The sequence below is a fragment of the Dermacentor variabilis genome, chromosome 11 (assembly GCF_050947875.1).
Source record: "Dermacentor variabilis isolate Ectoservices chromosome 11, ASM5094787v1, whole genome shotgun sequence".
NCBI lineage: Eukaryota > Metazoa > Arthropoda > Arachnida > Ixodida > Ixodidae > Dermacentor > Dermacentor variabilis.
Window position 1 is genome coordinate 14,490,636 of NC_134578.1, and position 20,371 is coordinate 14,511,006.

Here is a 20,371-nt window from a genome sequence, read left to right on the forward strand (position 1 = left end):
TATGGACGACACATTTCATAAGTCGCTGCTTCAGTATCTCTACGAAACGGACCTGCATTCTTATGTTTAGTTTGATATGGACGTTATTCCGCGTGTCAATCCTAGCGAATTAAAAAAAAAGAACGATAGGTGCAAGCGCAACTTCTCTGCAGCGCACGACGAAAGGGTTAAAAATCGCAGTAATTAGAAGGAGTCGGGTGATGTTTGCTTACAGCAGAGACCCCAGTGAAAACACTTCCCCCGTTGAGACACCTGCAGATCGTCTTCCCAATATTCGCGCAGTGTTCTGGAAAAGAAATTGGGTATCCGAGAAGTTTAAGTTCGGATATCGCATATATATATATATATATATATATATATATATATATATATATATATATATATATATATATATATATATATCTCGAGGCGTCGCAGGAATATTGTATATGGAACGATTTTTCGGCCCACGTGTGAATATAGGTGTCCTCTCAGAGGCTTCGTGCATTTCAGTTTTCCTCCCGAAAGAATTACGTTTTCTGCGTTCGGTTTACAAGCCGAAGCCGTCATGCATGCACCTCACGTATACATTGCAGTGGCCCTATACCAGGGATTATTTTCGGGAGGGGTATAATTGCGGGCACAGCTGCGAACACTTCGAAATATTCCCTTACTTTTACGCGTGGATCAAGCCCATCGCCGATGTGTAATCACATAGACACATGATGCATCGTAACGTAATATAATTACGTACATACGCAAGTTGTGCTTGGCAGTTTATCGCCGCGCAGCTGCAATTCCGGGGGGCGTCAGGAACCCCTAACCCTGTTCCTGGTTACAGCCCTGGTACATCGTGCTCGCGCATTTTCTCACGTCTTTTACTCTGAAAACCTCAGCTAGTTCAACATGTGCCTCTTGCACTTGGCGCAAGGCCTGTAAAAATGAGGATTTTACACAGGCAGTTCAGCGTGCGTTCTCTCGTGTTCGCGCACATGTCGCTGATCTTGGTGATCTTGGAACGTTCTGCCCGTTGCATCTGTCACGCGACGTCTGGTGCAAACGAAACGCTCATTATAACAAACGCTGCGCAAAAGCCCCTGCAATGTCCACGCAATGTATGCGCAGCTTGTCTCTATATCCACGATGTCCCCTCGCGCGCACGCAACGGATGTCCGCAGGACACGCAAAGTGCGGCCAAACTATTCTTTGAACGACGTCCGCAGGACGTCTTCAAGCACACCTCCGAGACACCTACGTCCTGGCAGGGAATGTCCACAGGATATCCGCGGCAAGTCACTGCGATCAATGGGATCTGTAGTGTTGCACGGGCATGCCGGGAATTGCTTCGCCCGAACGTCTCCTCTTAATTTATATGAAGATAAACATCCCCACAGTTAGATGTGACGCAATCGAGTCACTTATCAGGTATAATTAATGCTGCCAAAGAAGTCGCGTGCCGCATCCACAGATTCCTGGACACCGCGATCGATTGTTCACGCACGGCCGTTCAAGGCATCCACGTTTTGACAAAAGCTGACGCGTTCTTAATTGGATCCCGACACCATGATAAGCGACGTTAAAAACACGAGTCTCACGCTCTAAAAACAAGTACACACCATTTGGTGTAAGTTTACACCAGCACAAATAATGACCATCAGCTGCGCCTTACTTGCGTTTCTTTCCTTGAAAAACTCTGCGCTCGCTATACATTCCCGTCAAGAATGCCGCGTCACGCTGACAATGCGCAATGTCGTTCACGGTGGCCTGGAAGTACCGGATGCGCAGCGTCAACACGTAAGACAGACGACGACGATCATTGCTCGGGGACAAACATAACCCCCAAAGGGCGCAAACTTTCCTTAGAGTACATATTAGAGAGTTTTAGGTTAGGGGACGCAAGCGGCTTGCTTACGCAAGAAATAGGGGCAACGGTACTGCGCATGCGCAGACCCTGACGTCAGAGTCTGTGCATGAGCAGTACCGTCGCCCCTAGTTCTTCCGTACGCTAACCGTTTGCGTCCCCTAAGCTAAAACTCTTTATTTTCGAAACCCACCCACCCAGTGACGCCAAAATCGGGAGTCGTTTTAGAGGACGCCACTGTTCCAGCAGTCGGTCACGTGTTACAATGGTAGGGTCAGGATCGGCAAAAACTTGTTCTAGCGCGGGTCGCGCGAAACCGGAAGAGGAGCGGCAGCGCATGGCAAAGGAGAAGTTTTTTCAACCTCTAACAAAGCATGACGGAAGTATACAGCGCTGAAAATTCGGAAGAATAAAAAGTTACGAATTTTCACGCAACTTTTGTCATCTCTGTTCACCAGCTAGCCCATCATAAAATTCTGCTACGCTCTAACAACAACGGGGCTAAAATAAACTACTTGCTCCAAAGCATTTCGGAGCGGTTGGGCAAGGATTGCAGAAATGCAAAAGGCTATTGCTTCATAAAGCAATAGCTTTTTTTAACGTCTATTTAAGCCTTTTTAACGCAACTTTCTTCATGACCTCATTTTCATACGTGTATATGTTTGCGGAAGAATAAACGAACAACCACAAAAACGATTGAATTACGAATGTCGCATGTTGTGCACCTGGATGACATTTGGACGTTTAACGCTGAAACGGCCAGTTTAACCCCACGAAGCCCGCGGACACCATTCCGTACGTCAAGGGAAATCAAAACAACTCACGCGTATTTGTGGCCACGGAGAGTATATTGGTATGAAGAAAACTAGGAAACGCTAATTGAGTAAAAGTTAATGAGTGTGCTAATTACTTAAGTAGTAATTCATCTGGTGAACTATTCACAGCTGAGCGCTCCCTCTAGAATATCAAAAACGCTAGTATGGGCTGTACAATAGGTTTACAACGCTAAATCCAAGTTTTACAGCATTAAATTCAGCGTATATAAAAAGTGATACGTTAAGTTTTGTGGGGTTAAGATGTCGCAGTATGCACCTCTTGCGTTCCACCGAACGAAACGAAACCCGCACCTGGATGGTTATGGCTGCTCGCCGCATCTGCAGGAAGTGGATCATCTGGCGGTGACCCCTGAAGTGCTGTTGGATGCGGATGGCCGCGACTCTTTGTTGAAGGAACGCTGCAATACGGGGAAAAAACAACGGAACGCATCTGCATATCCTTCCACACTAAGGTCCGGGGCAGCTGTATCCACCAAGCCGATACAGCACGCAAACGCGAGCTTCTTATGGCGTTTTGCGAAAAACGCGCTTAAGTGTTATTCCTAAGCATCATGTTTGACAGCGAGAACGCACGTACTAAAGAGACGCGATGGAAAGAAAACAAAACGGTGATGTGCTTACGAGTTCGCTCTAAGGTTACGACACCTTAAGTTCCACAAACGGCTCCAAGGTTTTCGACAACTGAAACACTCAGTCGTGCAACTTGCATTTGACTTTTACACTGTTATGTTCATGGGCGTATTGGACTGTGCTGTGGATTTCTGACCGTATGAAGTGGTTTCTTTTCATTTTCCTACATATCTTTTTATGTTGTTGTTTACGCTGTGAGAAAAGGAGTAGCCGTCACCATTGTAAGGTGACTATACGTCTCTTTCTTTATTTTTATTTCAATAAAGAAAAACTCAATGAAAACTCAAAAATTAAATTCTGGGGTTTTAGGTGGCAAAAACCACGATGCGATTATGGTGCAAGCCGTAGTGGGCAGGGACGGGATTAATTTCGACCACCTGGGGTTCTATGACGTGCAACCAAAGCAAGGTATACACATGCGTTTTCGTCAAAATTTCGTTCCCATCGAAATGCGGTCGCCGTGGCCGGGATTCGATCCCGCGACCTCGTGGTCAGCAACGCAACGCCACGGCTACTAGGAATGAAAACTTCTAAACAAGTCTGCTCATTAGTTCCAAGAAGCACTGCCTGAACTGCTTGTTGGCCTAGTTGGTGCTTGCTAAAAGTCTTCCTGTTGTGAGTGTTCAATTGCGGCAAAAACATGTCTTTTAGCAAGCACTGCCTGATTTTGCGTAAGGGCCCCAAGTTGAACTTTAAGACTTTGAATCGGTATAGTTCCGTTGTTGTTTTCTTCTTTCCTTGTACAAAACAGTGCAACCGTGCATGCACTCGGAATCACTACGCGTGCACGTCGTCGCACAGCTTACCTCTCCGTAGCCGCCAGCCCCGCCAGATCTTCTGCACGACTGTGGCCATCTCGCGAAGGAGTTTTCGCCTGGAGTCCTCGAGTGGGTCAAACACGGACGTCCTGAGAAACACCTGCCGGGAATTACAAAGAACAAAAAGAAAAGCAACCATAAGGTACTCTGGTCGAACGGAACATGAGGAACGGAACAAGATGGTTGGCGCTGTGGCCCATTGTGGACTGTGGTGTAGCCACAAAGGAACGAGATTTTGACAGATATGTTGAGAAAGTCCCACACAGTCGCTTCCAAAAAAAAACATGTCAAGCGCAAAGCAACCACGACAGAACCACGCCTGGTGGCATGCTTGTGGTATCGCTGCAGTCGTTGCCATTGGCCAGCTGCGGTATACACAGCAGAATGTCTAGAGGGTGTGGCGTCTTATACGCTCTAAAAAGCAGGCCAGTGATACCAGCCGCATTTGCCACAACGCCTCAAGCCCGCTTCCAGTATTATCCTGAGTGAGCTACGCTTTTCCAAACAGACTACGGATGGGAGCAATAAGTGGCGAGCTTAGAGAAAAAACAGCGCCCTCTGCTGCTGCTGATGATGATGCACGTTGATCGTCATCGGCTTAGCTTATGTCCACTGCAGGACAAAGACCTCAACCAGACATGTATAGAATAACCCTTGTTTTTAATAAGAATACTCCATCCTACACCTGTAATTTCACAATCTCATCGCAACACCTAATCCACTGCCGTCATCGACAGCACACGTATTGCATTGACAGCCATTCTGTTACTAGAGCAGACGACCGGTTATCTGCTCCATGCATTACGTGACTTGCCATACCTCGTTTCTTTCTGTTAATTTCAGTTAGAATAGCAGCTACACCTGCAACTTTTCTCTGATCTATGCTGATATTACTTTATTTTTTTCATTTATTCGGGAGAATAAATCAGTCAGTGGCTGGGAAACAGACAATGGGCTTTTATTTTATTGATGACGGCACTGCCACTGGCTACCACCCGACACCCTTGAGTCGCCAACTACCTTTCGCTAAGCTCCCGACGACAGAATAGCGCTTTCGCGAGCACGTTCACCGAGTGTTCATCTCATCCAACGCGAGGTTTGTTTTGTGCACGGTGCACGTATATGGGAAGCTAAACGATTTCGACAGAATTTGACGCTTTCAGGCTAATGCGAAGCGTCACTGCGAGTTTACAAAAACGCCCGGCGCTTTTCGTCACGGCATATGCAACATGCCGTTGATGGCTTTGTTAGATCGTTGTTCGCTTCTTTTTTCCGCGCTTTTTCTTTTTCTATTTTTTCTTTTGCTGTTGTAAATAAACTGTTGGTATTTTCTTTCCACACAATTTTTCCTGCTACTATGAGATAAGCTAAACCTAGTTATTATTTGTAATCAATTCTGTATTTTTTTCTGTGACCGTTCTTTTCTTGTTGTTTGTGTACTACCTTATTATATGCTACTGTTGCTTTCAGATGTTAGCTATCATAACTGTTCTTGTACAGGAGGTCCCGCTACAGTCTTTATGGGAGCTCCTTCTGTATACTAAATACTTGTAATGGGACCCAACTTCTAATAATATCGTTCTGATTCTGATCAAAGGGTTGGTCGCCACACGTGGACTGCTTTGACGCAGGCGGGGCGGTATACCTTGGTCTTTCCGATCTGCCACTCCATCTTGGGCATGTTGAGCTTCTCGAGGATGAACCGACACGCCTTGAGGTGATCCGTCGGTAGCGTGCCCATATGCCTCACCAGGCACCGGTACCTCCGGAGGAAGTCGTCGATCGTGCTGTGGATGGGGTAGCCCTGGATACGGACAGGAGATTGCGGCGCACAGTGCTGAGGACAGGTACGCCAAGAAACTGACGAGGTTTGGGCGAGAGTTCCACGGCCGGAGCCGTTACTGGGGAAAATCAGATCTTATTTAACGAGTTACCACAAGTTGACGCACTAATGTGAGCGTGACATTACTATATCATACAAGAGCGTAGCGCAGTAATAAACGCACATCTCTCGAAAGGCGCTTTAATTCGTCCAACAGGCATTAAGAGAGATAAGGAAGTAAGTAAGGAAGAATATAGGCAGACAGCTTAATTAGGCTTTGTCCTGTTGGCGAGCCTATACAGGTGGGAAGAGGGATGGAGGAGGGAAAAGAACGAACGAGATTCAGACTCATGACGTGCACTTGACAAGGCTTGACGTGCCATGTTGAATCGGGCATTCAAGCCCGTTGCCTTCAGGTACCTCCAGGTGTTTGCCTGGCTTTCTGGGCATATATTAATAGATTCGTAATCAGACTAGTGGTTACGCGCTTTATTGGCTCACTAAAGGAACACAATTCAAGTTCTGACCACGCAAGTGATGACATCGATTAGGTTACCTGCTGTCTGATGCGGATGATGTCCAGCATGCCAAGGTACCGAAGTTGCGTCAAAACTTGGTCGTCGTCGTAGTTGTTTGCCGTTTTCTGAGTGTTCGGCTTGATACACCGAACATACCTGCAGCGAGACAAAACCATGTGCCTGAGTGCGAGCTGTTCGCGAAATCGATCTTTACTTCACAAAACCCATGATTCACTAAAATCAGGTCACTTACAACGCGCATCTGATCGCATCATTACCCCCTGCCCACTGAACTTCCACCCAAGGTGAAGTGCTAATAATATTCATACGATTCACGTGACAGTCATTGAATGCAGCAACATTCTCCGTGCCTCGAGTTGGACGCAGCCTACTGGCACGAGAAAGCACATTCTCATCCGTGCAGTAGATCCTACCGTTACCTTGGCGTACTCGCGAGGCAGAGTACGGCACAGTACGAGGAACGGCACAAATTAAAGAGGAACTTAGGTGAACATGCGACAACGCGAATGCGCCTGACGATCGGAGTGTGCATGTACCATGGAACAGTCGAGTGCAGAAGTTCAACGAGCGCCGTCAGCTGGTAGCGGAAGGCGTCAGCGACGGTGGGCTTGCTCTTGTTCATCGTCTTGGTCATCGTAGTGCCTCCGGCCGCCAGCCGCGTCAGTGTCACTTCCAGAAGGTCCTACGGCACCAAAGCACAGGAGAGAGAGAGAGAGGTTGAACGACGACGTATCGCTTACGCGGTGCGCTCGCAAGGGAGACAGGAAATAGATGACACTCGGAGAAGTTGGGTAAAAAGAAAGTGAAGCGGAAAAAAAGAAACCAACAAAGAAACCACGCGACGTGACACACGTTTGAAGGAGTAAAGGCAAGGCGCGAAGACCAGGACTGAAGAAGGACACAAACAGCAGGACCGGCGCCAGTCCTGTCGTTTGTGTCCTTCTTCAGTCCTGGTCTTAATTCGCGCCTTGCCTTTACTCATTCAAGCATGGACCAACTAGCACAAGCAAGAGTTTTACGTGACACGCGTGCTGTTGGTCTTGTCTGAGGGGGAGGAGATGCGGGGACGAGAGCTAACAAAAAAAAGAAAAGCCATCGGTGACTATGGAAATAGAGAGCACCTGGAACTTGACGAGGTCCTTGACAAAGGCGTTCGTGGACTTGCGCATGAGCTCGAACAGCTGGTCCTGCTGGGCGTCCTTGTTCTTCTCGAGGAAGCCCTGCGTGGTGTAGACGACGGTGCCCGCGTAGTGGCGGATGCCGAACTCCTGCTCCCAGCGCCGACGGTCGTCGCCGCGCACGTAGTACGCGTGCCCTTCGAGCTCCTGGTGGAGCTTGCTCACGAAGCTGATGTCCGTGCCCTGCGTGTTTACGTGTGTGTGTGTGTGTGTAGGAGGGAGGGAGGAAGGGGGAGGGCGAGAGAAACGAACAACGACGCGTCAAATACACAGTACACTCCCCTAGGACCTGAGGCTGACACAACGCCACGTGTATTGTCTGGACGTCGGAAAACACAATGCCCGTGCACTTTATTTGTTGAACATGCGCCCTCGCGGTAGTTAGGGAGGACGAAACTATTTCACTAACTGAAGAGAAGAGGATTTCCTCATGGTTTTTCGGCGCTAGATGGGGCATACAACAGGAAACACACACACAAGGCACTGTATGCGTGTGTGTGTGTGTGCGTGTTTCTATGTCCCATCTAGCACCAAAAGTCATGCTTAGATTATTAAAATTTGCCCACTGTGCCCCGCCTAATTAAGAAGTGGCCCGTGTCCCTCTCATCAAAGACGTCGAACTGTTTTGGAAAGCCAAGTCACACGCGGCGCAATAAATATCCCGCAGAGGGGCTGACATGACAAATATCGAAAACGTGCGCGTAAGACCAGTGCTCTATAGCTATTCGCGACGGACTTCTTAAGGTACCGTGGTGTGAAAATCAGGAAATCGGCTAATCAAAAATGAAAAAAAAATAATCAATTCCAATTTTACCTTAGGCATGCGACATTCTTCTACGAGGAGCTTCAGAATGCACTTTGGAGGCTGTAAAGAAAAAGGCGACAAATCAGATTTGCACGCGTAAAAAAAGATGGCGTTACGTTTCCGCCTTTATTTTGCATCCAAAGTCATGTAATACGCTGATCTGTTTCTTGCAATGGAGGCGACGAAAACAACATCACAAATTTCCTAAAGCATACAAAAAGAAAAGCAGTTCGCACGTCACCTTTTCGATCAATTCTAGACAGGCAGTGTTGTCAGTGAAATGGATGTGAGAATACTGGATGTCCTCTTGGCGGTACTGCAAACAGAAAAGAAAATGGAGAGATGAGAGCACTGCTTTCGTCGCAAGACGCCAACGCCAGAGTGGAAAGGGCCCGCATGTGCCACAAGTGCACTTGCCATTTCTTGCTCCAGGGCGAAGACGTAGTGATTGAAGAACTTGTGGAGCTTTTCGTTCGTGTAGTTGATGCACAGCTGCTCGAAGCTGTTCACCTAGAGAATTACAAAACGCGGGACAGGAGAACAAAGGAAAACGGTCACAAGCCTCGTCGCACGGAGACAGTTCAAGGTTTATTACGAACTCTTCAAGTGCCTCATCCACCGCAGTGATATGCCTCGTGCAGATTCATTCGCAGTACCGACTGGTATGATTTTACAGCGCCTACATATAGTGGCAGGTCACAGGATCGATAATCTAAATTTCTTTATGGGGTTTTATGTGCCACTACCACTTTCTGATTATGAAGCACGTCGTAGCGAAGGACTCCGGAAGTTTCGACCACCTGGGGTTCCTTAACGTGCACCTAAATCTAAGTACGCGGGTGTTTTCGCATTTTGCCCCCATCGAAATGCGGCCGCGGTGGCCGGGATTCGATCCCGCGACCTCGTGCTCAGCAGCCCAACACCATAGCCACTGAGCAACCACGGCGGGAGACGATAACCTAAATACTGACCCCACAAAATGGACTACCGCGCGTAATGTCTTCGAGCAAACAAAGAATTTCTAAAATCTCTTCTGTTCTCCCTCAATATAGGACTTAAGTGTGACAACACCTTGCATTCATCAGAGATTTGACGTGTAGGTAAATCGCGCACTTTGCATGCACAGTTCGCGCGTGATGAGCGCGGCGGTGAATGGCGAGCTGGGCGGCACGCTCTTCCATGAAATAAATAAATAAATAAATAAATAAATAAATAAATAAATAAATAAATAAATAAATATCGACTAAGCGGAAAACTCACCCCGAAGTTCTCGAAGCCAAAGATGTCGAGGACGCCGAGAAACCTGTTGCTGTCTCTTCCTGGGCTGGTGCACATGTTGATGTAGTTCACGATCCAGGCGAACGTCCTCGAGTACAACGCCTTGGCCATGGCGTGCCGGTTTTGTTGGGCCTGGACGAGAATGCGCGCCTTATAACACGCGGGGCGAGGATCTCTATTGTGCAGTGCGAGAGGGGACCTCCCATGTATAAAGGGACGCGGCGTCTTATAGAGCTGGGCGAGAAATGGGCGAAATTACGCGTCCACTTTGGGAGGTTCGCGGATGAGTTATTTCGCTAGGAGGGTCACCCACTTATTCCGCATGCCGAGTATTTTTCTCCTTTTTTTTTTCACTGTAAGTCACCGTCAAGTTCTACCAGCTCCTCGTAATTGAAGGTTGTAAAACTACGCCGCCAGACTCGCTTGATCAAGTTGACTAAGCACTCATGCGTTAACAGGCACTGCTCTCTTCGGGGAAGCAAACCGGTCAACTCGCGGATATATATTTTCCGCGCGTTCTCGAAAGGTAAACTGAAGCAGTTGGTAATGGTCCATAACTGCGCGAAAGCAGACCAACAATTCGCGCACAGATATCCTACGCGTTCTAAGTGGCATACCGAACAAGTAGGTAATAGTTAATAATTACAGCAGCACAGAAAAGAACACAGAAGAGAGAGATCGATCCTTGGATCAGTCGATTGATTAGTCGACTGATTGATTGATTGATTGATTTCGGGGGTTTAACTTATCAAAGCAACACGGAAGCTACCAAAGACGACATGGCGGAGTGGAGGACTCCAGATCAATTTTGACCATCTGGAGTTCTTTAACTAACCAGCATCGCAAGCGCAATACCAAGGGGTTCTTGCGTTGGCCGTCACCGAAGTGCGGCTGGGTATCGAACCCGCGACTTCGTGCTCAGATGCAGAGCGCCACAGCCAGTGAGCCACTGCGACGCAATAAGGACCACAGAAATACAGGTCCCGTCATAACTTTGGTATTTTTTGTTCGATATTAGATTTCTGAGTTGGTGTAATTACGCATATTTCAGAATAAGTTTGTTGCAACCACGACCGCCCACCAAAAGGTCTCGGCGATCATCTTCTGCGCGTACACGAACAGGCGTAACAAACACTAGCGCGCTAGTTATGCCAAATTCGGGATGCCCTGGCGATTGCCACGGCCGCCCCTCTGAAGATATTTGCGGTCACCGGCTGTCGCCAATTATGCGCGTCTAAGAGCGCACTGACGGCAGTCACATGCAACTACCCCCAAGAGGTTCTCGCGTTCATCTTTATGCATAAAACATCCACTCGCACAACAAAAGTCTGAGGATCACGGGTTCTGCAAAACATTCCTCCTCCATTTCACCCTGCGAAAGTGGATGCACAGCGAAGCTGTTGCCGACGTTACAAAACGTTACACAAGCACCACCACCACAAGCGACTTGTACGTCGCGCTCTCACGCACGTGTGCGGAAGTGCAGCATACGTCCTCATTGCTGTAGGCCCTCCGCCAAGCGCAAGTGCGTTATTGAGCTAATTGAATTTCTCAAAGCAAAATGCGTCCGAAGATTCTTAAAGCACGGCTTGCACACAACCTGAATATACGATAGCACCAGACTGTAATTTGAATACACAAGAAAACATAATTCTGTAGCGCGGACACTCAAACGCAAACCCCTTTTGCAGCTGCCGTTCGAGGTCTGTATAGGGGGAGGGGGGGAGGGGGGGAAGCACAGACAGAAAAGTCTCGACCAACTAGAGGCTAACAGCTTCGCTGTAAAAAAGTAAAATTATTCGCAGCCTCTCTACATTTTCCAGTCATTAAACTACTTCTATTCGCAGTATAGGAGCTCAGGCTGAAATCAAGTGGCACAGCCTATGCGTGCGCCTGTTCAACCAATGCAATGCGTCGACCCAATTCCATGTCGCATGGCCGTGCTAGAACAAAAAAAATTCCTGTATGCTGCTGTGGTCCCTGTATCATGAGGAGCCAACAAAGACACCAAGGAAAACATAGAGGATTTTACTCGTACTTACCAATTGAATTAAAGAAGTGATAAATTAATGGCAATGAAAACGGATGAAAAAGCAACTTGCCGCAGGTGGGGAACGATCCCACGTCTTCGCATTACGCGTGCGATGCTCTCGATGCGTAATGCGTAGACGTGTAATCGTTCCCCACCTGCGGCAAGTTGCTTTTTCATCCACTTCCATTGCCATTAATTTATCACTTCTTTAATTCAATTGGTAAGTACGAGTAAAATCCTCTATGTTTTCCTTGGTGTCTTTGTTGGCTCCTCATGATATGATTAATAAAAAACCGGGCCCCTCGGTTAACCCCCTTTCTTCTCCGCGGTCCCTGCAGACTTTCGACATCGACCGTACGCAGGCGACCGAGTGCCGTAAGGCGCGCACACCTCGTGGTACTTGAGCGGTATCTCGGTCACGTTGCCGCGCACGATGATCTGCCGGTGCAGCGCGACGTAGGTGAGCTCCTCCGGCTGGAACCCGAGCAGGGTGGCCACCGTCATCAGGATCTCCTCGTCGCCGGGGGTGAGCGAGCTGCGTTCCTCCTCGCAGTCGGCGAACTGCAGGTTGCCCAGCCACAGGATGGCGCTCAGCACGCTGAAGATGCCGTCCACCATTTCCTGCGATGAGAAAAATTTTTAAAATGAGGGGGGGGGGGGAGTTAGGGCGGTCTCGATGCTGGCTTATTCTCGTACGGGTTGAAGCCACCGGCGCGCTTGCGGCGAAGGCACCGACTCCCACCGACTCTGACGAGTACAGTGCAGTACAGCACAGAACAGTATTGTGCAGTATAGTGCAGTACAGTACAGTACAGTATAGTACAAATAAAAGCAGATCTATGTAGGTCACGGAAGGCCTCTTAGCGTCATATTATGCAGTCACATCACTCTGAAACCGTTGCCGACTTCCATAAATTCCACTAACATGTTCAACGAGTCGTTCCTCCCTGGGACAGTCTGTCGCTGGAATCATTTACCATGCACAAAGTGTAGAACGCCCCGCAGTTGTCATATATAAATACATACATAAATGCGTTGAGGACTTGGCCGCAAGCACTTTTTTTTTGTACTGGTTTATTGATTATACGACGATGCGCGGATCGCCTATAATATACAACTTGGTTTCTTTCCTGCTGTTACGTTCACTTTGTCATCGTGTCGTAACATTGCATGCTTATTGCTTATGCTTATTGCTTACGCTAATGCTTATTGTGTAACGTCCACTCCAGCTTAATGCGTGGTAGTCGGGGTATGCAGCACGAAATTAGGCAGCAGAAGCCGGACGGGGCTGAAATTCGCAGTGTAAGGTGCTTGAGGAGGGCACAACACATGGTACGAATAGATACAATCGAGCAAGAGGCCACGCTCGTTACTTCAACGTCTTCCAGACGGTGGCGCCATTTCTTTCAAGAAAGGATCGAAGCGCAAGCAAGGCAGATGACGATTATAGTTGTGTGGCAAATATACGCGCCAAGGGGTGTAAACTTTTTTTCAAGAGTGCGCACACGCATACCTGCGGTATGTTGAGCACGGAGATGGCGAGCCTGAGCGAGTCGAACATCAGGGCGTCGTCGACGCCGTCGATGGAGAGGCAGCCGCTCTGGCTGAGGTAGGTGTACCGCTCGACGGGGCCGATGGCGAACTGGTCGCGGAGCTCGGCGCTCCTCCGGGCGGCAGCCACCAGCTGGTAGAAGATGTGGTAGTTGCGCTCGCCGCTCGACTGGAACGTGATGCGCGACTGCTCCAGCAGGTAGTCCTGGATCATGCAGCCCTTGATCTGGAAGCGGCCGTCGAAGCACACCTGGATGAACTTGCCGAACCGGCTCGAGTTGTCGTTGCGGACCGTCTTGGCGTTGCCTGCGGGGTGGTCGAGACAGACACGTTCGCAAAGGCTTAACGCCCTGGAGGAAACTCGAGGCTATACGAGAGAGGACGTGGATTCTTCCGGATCAGTTCTTGTGACCCGGCGGATGTTCTTCATGCAGCGTGCAGATAAATCTCTCGCGTTCCGAGGTGATTAGATTTAAGTAACTAGGGCCTTTTCGTAAGTGCTGCATGCTTCCGAAGACAGATCAGGCGAACCACACAGCCTGTGGCACTCCTAACCTCTCCAGACGGCGGTAAGCGTTAAAAAAAAGAGCCGCTGGCCAGCTACATGCTCTAGGAAACTTATCTGCAGTTCTAAGATAAGAAACAGATATGCCGCGGTAGATGCAAGTGGATCATTCTTGCGGTGGAAAGACTCGGAAACAAGTAAGGAAACGACCGGACAGCAAAGACCATCCGGTCGCGTTTCCTCACGTGTTTTCGCGTATTGTCCATGGCAAGAAATGTGAACCAACTAGTCGAGCAACAAGTAGTAATACAAATGGAGAAGCTAGAAATGTTTCGCACCTCTGACCAAAGGACAATGAAAGGATTGGCGGTACCACCCCGCAGCGACAACGGAAAGTGCTTCGCCCGTCAGAAGGGAGTTGATTCTTGGTGTTCGAGTTAATGCGCACTGCGATTGTTTTCGATGTCTACTGAATCTCATTCTCGTCCACCTATCCAACAAACAGCCGACGCGCAGAGGCAGCCAAGAACTGTTTCCAGAATTTTCATATTTCTCAGGCAACTTGCGCGAAGATGAATGTGACAGCATTGTGGAGGAACGCGTGTCTTCTTGAAGGCAGCGCGGCGTCACCTACTCACTCACCGAATGCTTCGAGGATGGTGTTGGCCTCCAGGATCTGCTGTTCGATCCACGTGGACACGTTTGTGGTGACGGTGCAAAGGTACTGCAGTATGAACTTTGTCGTTTCCGTCTGAAAAAAAAAAAGAGGGGTGCATAACTTGCTCGGCCCACCAAAAAATGAAAGACAACGACAAAGGACTTCGACACAAGAATATGCGGCACTATTTGGCATTTGAAAGAACCTTTGGAGCCCCTGCTATAGCAGGCGCACTGTCTGCCACCGTCCATCAGAACTTCACTGTCGCGCGGAACTCTTGAGCAAAACGACCTCACAGGGTTCTACTTCAAATCTCAAATAAGATTTCACGACATCATCATCATCATCATCATCATCATCATCATCATCATCATCATCAGCAGCAGCAGCAGCCTAGTTACGCCCACTGCAGGGCAAAGGCCTCTCCCATACTTCTCCAACTACCCCGGTCATGTACTAATTGTGGCCATGTTGTCCCTGCAAACGTCTTAATGTCATCCGCCCACCTAACTTTCTGCCGCCCCCTGCTACGCATCCCTTCCCTTGGAATCCAGTCCGTAACCCTTAGTGACCATCGGTTATCTTCCCTCCTCATTACATGTCCGGCCCATGCCCATTTCTTTTTCTTTATTTCAACTAAGATGTCGTTTACCCGCGTTTGTTGCCTCACCCAATCTGCTCTTTTCTTATCCCTTAACGTCACACCCATCATTCTTCTTTCCATAGCTCGTTGCGTCGTCCTCAATTTCAGCAGAACCCTTTTCGTAAGCCTCCAGGTTTCTGCCCCATATGTGAGTACTGGTAACACACAGCTGTTATACACTTTCCTTTTGAGGGATAGTGGCAACCTGCTGTTCATTATTTGAGAATGCCTGCCAAACGCACCCCAGCCCATTCTTATTCTTCTGGTTATTTCAGTCTCATGATCCGGATCCGTGGTCACTACCTGCCCTAAGTAGATGTATTCCCTTACCACTTCCAGTGCTTCGCTACCTATCGTAAACTGCTGTTCTCTTCCGAGACTGTTAAACATTACTTTAGTTTTCTGCAGATTAATTTTCAGACCCACCCTTCTGCTTTGCCTCTCCAGGTCAGTGAGCATGCATTGCAATTGGTCTCCTGAGTTACTAAGCAAGGCAATATCATCAGCGAATCGCAAGTTGCTAAGGTATTCTCCATCAACTTTTATCCCCAATTCTTCCCACTCCAGGCCTCTGAATACCTCCTGTAAACATGCTGTGAATAGCATTGGAGATATCGTATCTCCCTGTCTGACGCCTTTCTTTATAGGGATTTTGTTGCTTTCTTTGTGGAGGACTACGGTGGCTGTGGAGCCGCTATAGATATCTTCCAGTATCTTTACATATGGCTCATCTACACCCTGATTGCGTAATGCCTCCATGACTGCTGAGGTTTCGACTGAATCAAACGCTTTCTCGTAATCAATGAAAGCTATATATAAGGCTTGGTTATATTCAGCACATTTCTCTATCACTTGATTGATAGTGTGAATATGGTCTATTGTTGAGTAGCCTTTCCGGAATCCTGCCTGGTCCTTTGGTTGACAGAAGTCTAAGGTGTTCCTGATTCTATTTGCGATTACCTTAGTAAATACTTTGTAGGCAACGGACAGTAAGCTGATCGGTCTATAATTTTTCAAGTCTTTGGCGTCCCCTTTCTTATCGATTAGGATTATGTTAGCGTTCTTCCAAGATTCCGGTACGCTCGAGGTTATGAGGCATTGCGTATACAGGGTGGCCAGTTTCTCTAGAACAATCTGACCACCATCCTTCAACAAATCTGCTGTTACCTGATCCTCCCCAGCTGCCTTCCCCCTTTGCATAGCTCCTAAGGCTTTCTTTACTTCTTCTGGCGTTACCTGTGGTATTTCGAATTCCTCTAGGCTATTCTCTCTTCCACTATCGTCGTGGGTGCCACTGGTACTGTATAAATCTCTATAGAACTCCTCAGCCACTTGAACTATCTCATCCATATTAGTAACGATATTGCCGGCTTTGTCTCTTAACGCACACATCTGATTCTTGCCTATTCCTAGTTTCTTCTTCACTGTTTTTAGGCTTCCTCCGTTCCTGAGAGCCTGTTCAATTCTATCCATATTATAGTTCCTGATGTCCGCTGTCTTACGCTTGTTGATTAACTTAGAAAGTTCTGCCAGTTCTATTCTAGCTGTAGGGTTAGAGGCTTTCATACATTGGCGTTTCTTGATCAGATCTTTCGTCTCCTGCGATAGCTTACTGGTTTCCTGTCTAACGGCGTTACCACCGACTTCTATTGCGCACTCCTTAATGATGCCCATGAGATAGTCGTTCATTGCTTCAACACTAAGGTGCTCTTCCTGAGTTAAAGCCGAATACCTGTTCTGTAGCTTGATCCGGAATTCCTGTAGTTTCCCTCTTACCGCTAACTCATTGATTGGCTTCTTGTGTACCGGTTTCTTCCGTTCCCTCCTCAAGTCTAGGCTAATTCGAGTTCTTACCATCCTATGGTCACTGCAGCGTACCTTGCCGAGCACGTCTACATCTTGTATGATGCCAGGGTTCGCGCAGAGTATGAAGTCGATTTCATTTCTAGTCTCACCATTCGGGCTCCTCCACGTCCACTTTCGACTAACGCGCTTGCGGAAAAAGGTGTTCATTATCCGCATATTATTCTGTTCTGCAAACTCTACTAATAATTCTCCTCTGCTATTCCTAGAGCCTATGCCATATTCCCCCACTGACTTGTCTCCAGCCTGCTTCTTGCCTACCCTGGCATTGAAGTCGCCCATCAGTATAGTGTATTTTGTTTTGACTTTACCCATCGCCAATTCCACAGGGTTCTACTTCAAATCTCAAATAAGATTTCACGACATAACTCGTCCTTATAACATAGCTCGAGGTGACTTCAGGAGACATCAGCTTAACTTTCAACGGCTGCCAGAGACCTCGCGTCCACCTTCTCTCAACCTCATTTTTATGGCCGAAGTCAGGCTACAAACCTAATTTCTTGAGTTTAGGTTGTGTCCCCAACGTCGAGTCTATTTTGACGTATGTGTTTCCCCCGAATAAATCTACGCGAACATCTCGTAATGCTTTTTTTCCCCTCCTTGTTCCCGCACTTCAAAGCCACGATGAAGCGAATATCCTTCCTGTGAAAGCAGTTGTTCATCGGGAGGTTTCAGGTGCAAAACATGCTATGCCAAAGTGTGCACTGTTTGAGGAAACCACATCGAAATGTAGAGATGTAAATGATCCTGAGCGAAAGTGCGTCTGTTAAACGCCGCTCGCCCAATAACGCAGGAAGATGAGGTATGCACCATGAGCAGCTTTGGAAAGCTTTTACCTCACAATTTCTCCGCTCGGCGAGCATTTCCGCTCACTCGACACCATATTCATACGCGAGGCTAAGCTCAGTGCTGTTGGCCTCTTTCGCAGAATTACTAGCAGTCGCCACTCTCACCCCCACTTTGTCGGAGTTAGGTCAACCCCGCGAGGTTTCTTATATTTGAAAAGCGGCATTCCGAATGTTCCGTAACTCAACAGTATAGCATGGTGGGAATGCTCGCGCCCACATATTGATTGGCCCCTGTTAGTTTGTTTCGAAAATATGCATTCTAACAGAGAGTAGGTATGCTAGTATAATTTTGCGGTTCGTATTTACTTTAAGTGAACACTATTCAACAAGAATATAAGATTAGAAAGAAGACGGTAGAGGCAAAAATAAATGAGCCATACGACTTCAACAAATGTCGACACGTGTTCGCGGTTCATAAAGTTGGTGAAAAAGAAACGGACCCTCAGTCTGCTTGGAGAGTTTTCGATATTTTCGAGTCTCTAATGGCGTTGCGACGACTGCGCCGTATCACTTTCTTGTCGGCGATCGATTTGGCAAATTAGTTCCTTCTATTATTACCTCGCATAATTATCACAGTATTGCCCTGATGCACTGAGAAGTGCGGTATACGCTACACTGTCGCATTCAGGTAAACGCGGCTATGGCAGTCAGCACTGTGCGACAGCGTACACGCATGGCGTCTCCCCATTGGTCCGACAACAAGCCGGAACCTCTGTTATATCGCGCGAGTGAGCGCGTTTCGTCTATGAGTGGTGGAGAGCAGACTCTGGCCTTCGCTTTTGTATTATTTGTTATTTTGTATTATTGTGTACTGTATTATGTATACTCTCCTTACGCAATAATAATGCGATTCGCCTTTGGTAGCGCATCACCGCCATTTGCACGGGTGCGGTGCCAGAGAAATGCAAACGCGGCCGATGCACTGGAGTCGGTTTCGACTTGCACGCTTTTAGCGCTTCATTCCTGCGGGACGCAGGCCCCAATGAGACTCTGCAAGTAACTTTCGTCTGAATATAGTTTCAACGCATGTACGCGTTAGAAATATATATATATATATATATATATATATATATATATATATATATATATATATATATATATATATATAGAGAGAGAGAGAGAGAGAGAGAGAGAGAGAGAGAGAGAGAGTGAGTGAGTGAGTGAGTGAGTGAGTGAGTGAGTGAGTGAGTGCGGGTGTGTGCGTCCGCTTTGTTTTTATCTGAGTCCCTTCCTTTCATACCTCATCTGGAGTATTACGCCAAGCCTGTCGCTATCTATACGCTAACCTCTCCGGATACCAATAAACTCTCTATCTCTCTGTCTGTCTCTCTCTCACACATTTCCTTTGCAGTTCGTGTTTGTCTTAGTGCGCTACAAGTTAATGATTGATAGTGGAAACTGCATGACCGGCAAAGCTGTATAGTCGGGCTCCACACAGTGACATATAGCAGAGTCCCTTGATAACTAAAAGTTGTTGAAGGACTCCGCACATAGTTACGGACTTTCGAAATCGACGCCAGTCGCCCCCTTTCCTCGCGCGCTTAATTACCTTTCCGGCACCGCTCTCCCCACTGATGACGCACGCCTGGTTGGCGGTCATGTTCTGCAGGCTGTCGTACGCAGACTCGGCGATGGCGAACACGTGCGGCTCGCAGTGGCCGATCTTTCGGCCGCTGTACCGGAGCACCCAGTCCTGAAACAGAGAGAACAGTGCGCACACTCTCCCCTTGAAGCCCCCGCGTGCGCTTTCCCTGCACAACGCGTGCCAATCATCGCCATCGCCAGCTTATTTACGTCCACGGCAAGACTAAAGCCCCATCCCAGTGGTCTCGAATATCCCCGGTCTCGCGCTAGCTGACCCCCATCTCCTGCCCGCAAACTTCCTGGTTTCGTTCCCTTCCGTTTGCACCCGTCCCGTAACTGTGACGGACCACCGGTTGCCTGCCCCACGCATTACATGCACTACCCAACTACATTCCCTGCTCTTAATGTCGGCTAGAATACCGACTACCTCCGTTTGCTCTCTAATTAACACCGCTGTCTGCCTGTCTCTTAATGTTACGCACCTAACATTTGGCTTGGCTAACCTCCAAGTTTCTGCCTCGTACGTTAGTACCGGTAAAACTCAATGGATATGCACATTTCTTCTCAAGGATAGCGATAAGATATGTCCTCAGTAAGCGTGAGATCACTCACCGTGTCATAAATGCTGAGCTCCTTGTAAGGGTTGACGGCGATCAGGATGGTGCCCGTGTAAGTCTGAAACCAGTTTGGTCAAGGCTTCGCACGACGCAATGAAACACAGCGAGATAGAGGAAAGAACCAGCGGGATCAAGAGACTCGAATTTTTGTTCAGTAACAATATGCCATCCCCAGGACTGAGCCCGCGGTTGGCTACGTTGCACACTATACGGGAGATAAATGTGAGAAAACGATAAAGCGAATATAGTACCTGAGGGTTCGTGCACTGATACACTCATGGAGACAAACATGCATGGAATCTTCTGCGCCTCGTATACTGTGAA

General features: G+C 48.0%; 1 protein-coding gene across 1 annotated transcript in view; it reads right to left on the minus strand.

The window, feature by feature from the left end:
• Nucleotides 1–20,371, minus strand: part of Myo81F (unconventional myosin 81F) — a 147,413-nt gene that overhangs the window by 53,269 nt on the left and 73,773 nt on the right. Inside the window, exons 3-17 of the mRNA XM_075674270.1 lie at nucleotides 20,043–20,105; nucleotides 19,396–19,539; nucleotides 14,477–14,585; nucleotides 13,292–13,635; nucleotides 12,169–12,399; nucleotides 9,729–9,878; nucleotides 8,886–8,978; nucleotides 8,710–8,784; nucleotides 8,478–8,528; nucleotides 7,607–7,846; nucleotides 7,022–7,167; nucleotides 6,503–6,620; nucleotides 5,770–5,928; nucleotides 4,113–4,224; nucleotides 2,968–3,074 (exon numbers count right to left, since the gene is read on the minus strand). Coding sequence (XP_075530385.1) covers nucleotides 2,968–3,074; nucleotides 4,113–4,224; nucleotides 5,770–5,928; nucleotides 6,503–6,620; nucleotides 7,022–7,167; nucleotides 7,607–7,846; nucleotides 8,478–8,528; nucleotides 8,710–8,784; nucleotides 8,886–8,978; nucleotides 9,729–9,878; nucleotides 12,169–12,399; nucleotides 13,292–13,635; nucleotides 14,477–14,585; nucleotides 19,396–19,539; nucleotides 20,043–20,105 — 2,142 coding nt within the window. The remainder of the gene's footprint in view (nucleotides 1–2,967; nucleotides 3,075–4,112; nucleotides 4,225–5,769; nucleotides 5,929–6,502; nucleotides 6,621–7,021; nucleotides 7,168–7,606; nucleotides 7,847–8,477; nucleotides 8,529–8,709; nucleotides 8,785–8,885; nucleotides 8,979–9,728; nucleotides 9,879–12,168; nucleotides 12,400–13,291; nucleotides 13,636–14,476; nucleotides 14,586–19,395; nucleotides 19,540–20,042; nucleotides 20,106–20,371) is intronic.